Here is an 8,434-nt window from a genome sequence, read left to right as displayed (position 1 = left end):
ACATAGGCTACGTGGGCCGGCACGCGGCACGCCCAGGCACGCCGGCCCGTTGGAGGACGCTGGGCCGTCTGGCGCGATTTTTTTCTTTTTCTTCGCAATACCTCTGAAAACAGCAAAAAAAGGCCAAAAAATTAGAAAATTGCAAAATCTGGTAGACTATTATGTGAGATAAATCTAGAGTTTTATTAGCACATGTACATCATTAAAACTCCCATCTAAAAGAATAAAAGAATACAAGACATACTCTATAATTACAAAAGGATAAAAAATACAAAGACTACACTATAACACTACTACTACTTAGATTCAAGCACTAATAAAATACGCATGCACTATGAAAATATTAAACATATTAGGGTATTCGGTATTTATATAGGACATATATATTTATATTTTTCAAAAAACATAAACGGACCGTGCCGTGCCGGCCCGCGTGCCTAGCCTCCAGGCCCAGGCACGGCCCATGGCGTGCCGCGTGCCGGGCCTGGCCCGTTTAGCCCGGGCCGTGCCGTGCCTGGGTCGTGCCGGGCCTGCGTGCTACCGGGCCGGCCCAGTTAGCACGGCCCGTTTGGCCAGCTATAATCCTGAAGCTGCTCCGTCGGCGCGCAACCTGCTCCGGGGGCGCATCCACCGACCAGAGCACCAGACGGGACACCGGCCGCTCGTCTCCTCCAGCCCCCCCTCCCGACCGCCGGCGATGAGCGGCGGCCTTCCGGGTTTCCGTACGCAACCTACTACTTTCCCCCAACTGAATCGAAGTCTCGATTTCCCTTTTGGTCTCGTTTCTCCTTTGCTTGTCTACTGCTGTAGCTCGCAGCATCGGTAGTGCGATCTGACCAGCAGGCCCGATTTGCTCTGCTGCAGACAATGCGCCGGTGTCGAGGGCCGTGGTCGTCGCCGCCGCGCTCTTCTCCGTCCCCTTCGGCCTCCGCTCCCGCTTCCTCGACCTCGGCCTGTCCCACCAGGCAAGTCGACCTACCCCGCCCACTACCCAGTGCGTGTGCTAGATCCTATTGTCTGAGCTGCGGTTTGCTAGGTGTCTGGTGATCACACGGAAATGTTGCGAAATGCAGCTGATTGAGTTCACCATATCCTTTTGTAATGCAGAATCTGTACGAAAATCTGCGGATATGGAGGGTGATTGCCTCGTTGTTCGCCTTCTCGTCGTCGCCTGAGCTTATCTTTGGAGTGGCCTTGCTGTACTACTTCAGGGTGTTCGAGCGTCAGATAGGTTCAAATAAGTATGCTGTAAGTAGGAGGATATTATTTTTAAGATGCTGCACATGCAGTTGCTGTATTTAATTTGCTGATGCTGATATAGTTTTCTATATAAACATGTAGGTATTCATAATCTTCTCCATGACGGTGTCTGTACTGCTTCAGATCCTAGCTTTAGGTTATCTGAAAGGTATGCATTACTGCTTTTTCTCATTTTCATAACACCTAGTCGAGTCAAATGCTGCTTAAATTGTTAGTGTTCCGATCAGTTTCTTTGTTTCGTATGGGTACTTCATGTGAATGCTCATCTACCATCTAAATGCATATAAAGTTGGAAATTGATCTCCTTAAAGATCATGAGCGCCTTTTCATGGCCAAACGTGGTTTCCTTTCAACATAGTTTTCTTTGCACTAAAAATCAAGATCTGTAACCTGTGTTTACCATGTTCTTTTTGTGTGTCCTGAAGGTTAATTCCTAATATCTTCAAGGGCCACTGTGTTGTTATGTTCAGATCTCTAATGTCTAATAATCATGTTTAGATCTCTAATTGACGTATCTCGCTCATAGACTGTTCTTATGTTGCCAGTGTCAATAATGAGCTGTTTGTTCTCATCCAAGCATTGATGCTTAAAGCCTTAAAGCTTGTTTTCTTCACATAAAATATTTCTGTCTCATGTATCTAAGCCTTTTTGTGAGCAAGCTTCGTGTGATTGATTCTAATCAAGGAAAACAAAATAACCAATAATCTGTAGTTTTCACCAAGTTAAATTCGGTGCCTTTTCCGTTGCTAACTGTTGCACTATATTCACCTGTTTATTTACTTTTGTTTGTGATACTATTTGCTTTTCTTATCTCCTCATGACATCTGTTTAGTCGTATTCCATTTTTATCTGACATCTCAGTCTTGGATGCGCAGATCCATCTTTCAATCCATTAACATCTGGACCATATGGCCTCATATTTGCATCTTATGTACCCTTCTTCTTTGACATTCCCATCTCAACAAAGTTTCGCATATTTGGACTGCAATTATGTGACAAGTCGTTCGTATATTTGGCAGGGCTCCAGGTCGGTCCTAAGATAACTGTTATCCTTGTCTTGAATCTTCCACAGTTCTGCTGTGTCGTAGCTTTATATTTTGATTTTATATCTTCAGCTTCTTTTCTCATCTGGAAGACGTTCTGTTATACCTGGACTGTCTGGTATACTGGCTGGGCTTTTGTACCGTCTGAATATATTTGGTATCCGCAGGCTAAAGGTGACTGTAACAACATCTTTCCAGAAGTTTGAATAATGTTTCTACATCTTATCGAAGTAATAATTGATAACCATGCTTTCTATGTGCAATTGCTTATAGTCTACTCGTCTATTTTCTACATATGGTCCAATGTCTGATAATCATGTCTCTAATTGAGATATCTGATGACATTGACACAAATGATTAAGTATAACCGCTGGTTAGGAGATTTTCTTAATGGCGATTTTCTTTTGTGTATATTTCTATTTGTGTTTCCTTGGTAAGATTTACATGTCCATATGGGATGCGCCTGTATTTGCGTTGTAAAGGGAACTTTGAATCATTACAGGTCCCAGAGTATGCAACTTCACTGTTTTCGCGGTTGTCATGGCCCTTCTCTAACAACTCTTATCAAAGATTGCCAATTGCAACAACTGATGAAAACATTCCTGATCTCCAGGCTCGTCAAATGCAGGCACGTATTTGCAATAGATTGATTTTGTTGAGAGATTAGCAGATCACAGCATTTATATTCTAAAGCAATGCTCTATTTTCTTGAAGAAGAAAAAAATGCCTCATTGAGTATTCATTCCATTTAGTACTCCCTCCGTCTCAAAATAAGTGACTCAAAAGTGACTCAACTTTATACTAAAGTTAGTACAAAGCTGAGTCATTTTTGAGTCACTTATTTTGGGACGGAGGGAGTATTTTATTATTCGTGAATACAATAAGAGTGCTCGAGGAAATCCAGATTTTACCGTTATAATATCCCTGCAAAATGTATATTTGGAATAAGCTTATGATCCTAACAAGATCAAGTGACTGTTTTTCTTAAAGACAACCTTTTTGTTTTGTCAAACAAGATCAAGTGGTGTTATAATTAGTTTTTGTTCTTCAATAAAGTTAGATGGTCATCATTAAGATGGAGCACATTGGATATCCCTGATTTAACCGACCCTTTTTCCTTGTCAATTTTGATCCAGGGCGTGCACACCACCACCCCAGATCCAACGGAGTCATCAATTGCCACGCTTGTTTCCATGGGTTTTGATCGTGCTTCTGCAATTCAGGCTCTTGCACTGACAACTAATGATGTAAATTTAGCCTCGAACATCCTGCTTGAAGCACAATCCACGTAGAAACAATATCCGATACTTTGTAAATGTGAAGCATTTACTTAACAGATTCTTCTGGTCCAGACTATTTTCAGGATTATTAATTTTGAAACTCCATTCCACATAAGTTAGAAACATGGAAAAGAAATGCATAGGAACTCCCAGCTAGGCTGCTGCGTGTGGTAATATCTCTGTTTTGGAACTCCCCTGAACTGCAAATGAGTTCTGCGTAGCATAAAAAATGCATCCTCCTACCTACTGTCTGAATATCTTATCTTTCACATTTGTTCATGGAAAGTTTAGTTAAGAATTTGTATTGATGTACATCGGCCTCATGAATATAGTTTTCAAGTGGTTTTCCTTATAACTGGATCAATTCCCTTTTGATATATTTTCAGGTGGGGGAGTCTTACACCGTGACCGTTAAAAAAAAACTCATGAATAATGAATTAGTGAAATTTAAGCTGTGTTTGGTTAATGAAGGACCCTAAATATGCGAAGAATTTAAGCACAGTTCAGTAAGTGACATTTCTAACCTCAGAGATTGTTTGACCATAACATTTTGATGATTTGGTGAACCTTTCAATTACATTGGCATCTCCCAGAAGGATCAGGCTTTAGTTGATGATAAAAGACATGAATTCAGCGATGCAAAATAGACAGGACAAATTTTTTTTTTTTTTGCCACAACTCGAATTTGTTGTGCAACTTATGAACTTGAAGCTGTTCTGCAGATTATCACGAGCAGTTAAACAGTTTTGGTTTACAATCATACTACAGTAGTTAATACCTATCTGCAGCTGCCTAGATCATAGCTGCTTATCTGAGCCCAATACAAAAAGTTAATGTATATATCTATCCGGAGAAGTACTAGTGCAGGACCGAACGCGAGGTTCAGAAAATCCATCACAGAAGCAAGAAGAACAAGAACAGTTTTAGGCTTGCATGGACAAGTGGAGCAAATTGCTCAGAGGTACATATGTGGCGATCGTACAAAGACGAACTACTAATATATCAGCAAGCGAGTATCCTCGTGTACGCTTTGAAAAGAATTTCAACATCGTTTTTTTTAAACCAAGGCAAAAGATTTGCCTCATATATTAATTAAGAGAGAAGAATAGAGTTTATTAGGGCTACAACACACGCTGTCACCATACAAAGGGATTACTCTCCGGGTATGATTGAACGCAACTTCTTAGCCCGGGCGGCAACCCAAAGTGCCACCTCCCCTTTGATGAGGGCTAGAATTACAAATGGCGGTGCACTTTTGTGGCGGAACACCCCTGCATTATGCTCGTTTCAGAGGGCCCGGGAGGTCAGCAAGGCAAGGGAGGCCAACGCGGAGAGCGCGACCCACCATTCCTTGGCGGATTCAAAATGATGCAAGACAGAGGTGTTTTGCAGCCGTTCCTAGATCATGTCTCAAAGCCAAATGGAAAACCGACAACTGAAAGTAAGGTGATCGACCGTTTCTTGCTCGCGCCTACAGAGGGGACAAAGGCCACCGTTTGACCACCCTCGTTTGGCCAATCTGTCTGCAGTCCACACCCTATTTTGGGCGGCCAACCAAGTTTGGCCAATCTGTCCGCAGTCCACACTCTATTTTGGGCGTCCAACCAAGCGAAGAACTTCACTTTAGGAGGGGCCCAAACTTTCCAGATCACTTGTTCCAATGGCGAGCGGAGCATGCCATGGAATTGTGCCTTGTAGGTGGAAGCTGCAGAGTAGTGCCCACTGTCAGTGTGTTTCGTCCTCCATGTCATGTTGTAGCTGAAAGTCTCGAACGCTAGACTAAAGTTGGAGGAATTGACGGAAGTGAGCAATCGAGAAATTGTTTGATAGTTAGATTTTGAATATCCAAGCATTGTCCAACAGTGCCTCTCTGATTTTCCAATTCTTTCTTACGGTTGCATCATAGATGAGCGGAGCAATGTCTTTGGGCTTTCTACTTTTGGGACTAACCTATTAACCGGAGGCCCAGCCCATATTGTTGTTTTATTGCCTATTTCAGTGTTTCGAAGAAAAGGAATATCAAACGGAGTCCAAACGGAATGAAACCTTCGGGAGCGTGATTTTTAGGAAGAATATGATCCGGGAGACTTGGAGTTCACGTCAGAAGAGCATCGAGGAAGCCACACGATAGGGGGGTGCGCCCACCCCCCTGGGCGCGCCCTACCCTCTCGTGGGCCCCTCGAGGCTCCCCCGACCGACTTCTTTTGCCTATATAAGCCTACGTACCCTAAAAACATCGAAACAGAAGATAGATCGGGAGTTCCGCCACCGCAAGCCTCTGTAGCCACCAAAAACCTCTCGGGAGCCCGTTCCGGCACCCTGCCGGAGGAGGAACCCATCACCGGTGGCCTTCTTCATCATCCTAGCGCTCTCCATGACGAGGAGGGAGTAGTTCACCCTCGGGGCTGAGGGTATGTACCAGTAGCTATGTGTTTGATCTCTCTCTCTCGTGTTCTCACTATGGCACGATCTTGATGTATCGTGAGCTTTGCTATTATAGTTGGATCTTATGATGTTTCTCCCCCTCTACTCTCTTATGATGAATTGAGTTTTCCTCTTGAAGTTATCTTATCGGATTGAGTCTTTAATGATTTGAGAACACTTGATGTATGTCTTGCCGTGCTTATCTGTGGTGACAATGGGATATCACGTTCCACTTGATGTATGTTTTGGTGATCAACTTGCGGGTTCAGCCCATGAACCTATGCATAGGGTTTGGCACACATTTTCGACTTGACTCTCCGGTAGAAACTTTGGGGCACTCTTTGAAGTACTTTGTGTTGGTTGAATAGATGAATCTGAGATTGTGTGATGCATATCGTATAATCATGCCCACGGATACTTGAGGTGACAATGGAGTATCTAGGTGACATTAGGGTTTTGGTTGATTTGTGTCTTAAGGTGTTATTCTAGTACGAACTCTTGAATAGATCGATCCGAAAGAATAACTTTGAGATGGTTTCGTACCCTACCATAATCTCTTCATTTGTTCTCCGCTATTAGTGGCTTTGGAGTGACTCTTTGTTGCATGTTGAGGGATTGTTATATGATCTATCTATGTTATTATTGTTGAGAGAACTTGCACTAGTGAAAGTATGAACCCTATGCCTTGTTTCCTACCATTGCAATACCGTTTACGCTCACTTTTATCATTAGTTACCTTGCTGTTTTTATATTTTCAGTTTACAAAAACCTATATCTACCATCCATATTGCACTTGTATCACCATCTCTTCGCCGAACTAGTGCACCTATACAATTTACCATTGTATTGGGTGTGTTGGGGACACAAGAGACCCTTTGTTATTTGGTTGCAGGGTTGCTTGAGAGAGACCATCTTCATCCTACGCCTCCCATGGATTGATAAACCTTAGGCCATCCACTTGAGGGAAATTTGCTACTGTCCTACAAACCTATGCACTTGCAGGCCCAACAACGTCTACAAGAAGAAGGTTGTGTAGTAGACATCAAGCTCTTTTCTGGCGCCGTTGCCGGGAAGGTGAGTACTTGAAGGTATATCTTTAGATCTTGCAATCGAATCTTTTTGTTTCTTGTTTTATCACTAGTTTAGTCTATAAAAGAAAACCACAAAAAAATGGAATTGAGTTTGTCTCATACGCTTCATCTTTTTAATATCTTTCGTGAGTATGATGAAAAAGGAAAATTGTGCTCAAGTGCTAGAAGAAGAAGTCTATAGAATGTTTGATAGTAAATCTTTGAATGATGAGCATGATTGCAATGTTGTTGGTATGAATTCCTTGAATACCCATGATGCTAATGATATGCAAAGCCACAAGCTTGGGGAAACTATGTTTGATGAAGATGATATTTTTAGCCTCCCAAGTTTTGATATGCAAAGTTGTTATGATGATAGCATGCCTCTTACCTATGATGATTATATTGATGAAAGTGGGTTTGGAAGAGTGTCAACTTTATTTAGTGATGATTCCACTATTTCGGAAGAGGTTCCAATTGATTATGAGAACAAAGTTGCTATCTATGATGATTATTGTGATGACTTGTATGCTATTAGGAATAATGATAACCATGAAACTTGTCATCATGATTTTATTTTTCAATTGGATTATGCCTCACATGATAGTTATTTTGTTGAGTTTGCTCCCACTACTATTGATGAGAATAAATTTTCTTATGTGGAGAGTAGTAAAATTTCCATGCAAGTAGATCATGAAAATAATGCTTTAAGTGCTGGTTATATTGTTAAATTCATTCATGATGCTACTGAAAATTATTATGAGGGAGGAACATATGCTTGTAGGAATTGCAATAATATCAAGTTTCCTCTCTATGTGTTGAAAATCTTGAAGCTATGCTTGTTTTGCCTTCCTATGCTAGTTGATTATTGTTCCCATAAGTTGTTTGCTCAAAATCCCTATGCATAGGAAGTGGGCTAGTATTAAATGTGCTAGTCATATTCTTCATGATGCTCCCGTTATGTTTCAATTCTTATCTTTTATGTGAGCATCATTGTCATCATCATGCCTAGCTAAAAGGCATTAAAGAAAAGCGCTTGTTGGGAGACAACTCAATATTTAGCCTTACTGTTTTTGTGTGTTAACATGATTATGCTACTGTAGTAATCATGTTTTGTAGTTTTTGTTTCAATAAAGTGCCAAGTAAGACCTTTAGGATAGCTTACGGTGATAGTTGTGTTGATCCTGCTGAGAATCAGAAACTTTTGCACCCAGTAAATTAGTTTTGTTAATTCACATAAACGTGATTTTGTTCTGATTCTTTTCTCTCTGGATTGGTCTACAAATTTCTTAGGACTTCCTAATTTTGTAGGATTTTTGGATTTCTAGAAGTATACGTTTGATACAGATTACTACAG

General features: G+C 41.4%; 1 protein-coding gene across 3 annotated transcripts; it reads left to right on the top strand.

Moving 5' to 3' along the window:
• Positions 1 to 589: 589 nt before the first annotated feature.
• LOC123071121 (rhomboid-like protein 20) lies at positions 590 to 3,723 on the top strand. Of its 3 annotated transcripts, none has more exons than XR_006434137.1 (8): positions 590 to 722; positions 865 to 965; positions 1,108 to 1,248; positions 1,342 to 1,408; positions 2,136 to 2,287; positions 2,376 to 2,477; positions 2,806 to 3,036; positions 3,159 to 3,430. XR_006434137.1 is itself a non-coding variant. In XM_044494612.1 (8 exons), the coding sequence occupies exons 1-8, from the start codon at positions 698 to 700 to the stop codon at positions 3,593 to 3,595; spliced, it is 726 nt and encodes a 241-aa protein (XP_044350547.1). In that variant the 5' UTR covers positions 590 to 697; the 3' UTR covers positions 3,596 to 3,723. The 3 variants fall into 3 exon arrangements, 2 of the variants coding, with proteins under 2 accessions (XP_044350547.1, XP_044350546.1); XM_044494612.1 differs by lacking the exon at positions 3,159 to 3,430 and adding an exon at positions 3,440 to 3,723 and having other exon boundaries at positions 2,280 to 2,287; positions 2,806 to 2,931; XM_044494611.1 differs by lacking the exon at positions 3,159 to 3,430 and adding an exon at positions 3,440 to 3,723 and having other exon boundaries at positions 2,806 to 2,931.
• Positions 3,724 to 8,434: the final 4,711 nt, after the last annotated feature.

This window comes from Triticum aestivum, chromosome 3B (genome assembly GCF_018294505.1).
Source record: "Triticum aestivum cultivar Chinese Spring chromosome 3B, IWGSC CS RefSeq v2.1, whole genome shotgun sequence".
Taxonomy (NCBI): Eukaryota; Viridiplantae; Streptophyta; class Magnoliopsida; order Poales; family Poaceae; genus Triticum; species Triticum aestivum.
The sequence above is the reverse complement of the archived record's forward strand: the minus strand, read 5'-3'. Positions and strand labels throughout refer to the sequence as shown.

What these genes read in the sequence shown, in the direction of transcription:
- LOC123071121 (XM_044494611.1), top strand. Translation starts at nt 698, where the DNA reads ATGAGCGGCGGCCTTCCGGGTTTCC. An exon ending in TTGGTATCCGCAGGCTAAAG is followed by an intron (nt 2,478 to 2,805) that starts GTGACTGTAACA and finishes GAATCATTACAG; the next exon opens with GTCCCAGAGTATGCAACTTC. An exon ending in TCCAGGCTCGTCAAATGCAG is followed by an intron (nt 2,932 to 3,439) that starts GCACGTATTTGC and finishes ATTTTGATCCAG; the next exon opens with GGCGTGCACACCACCACCCC.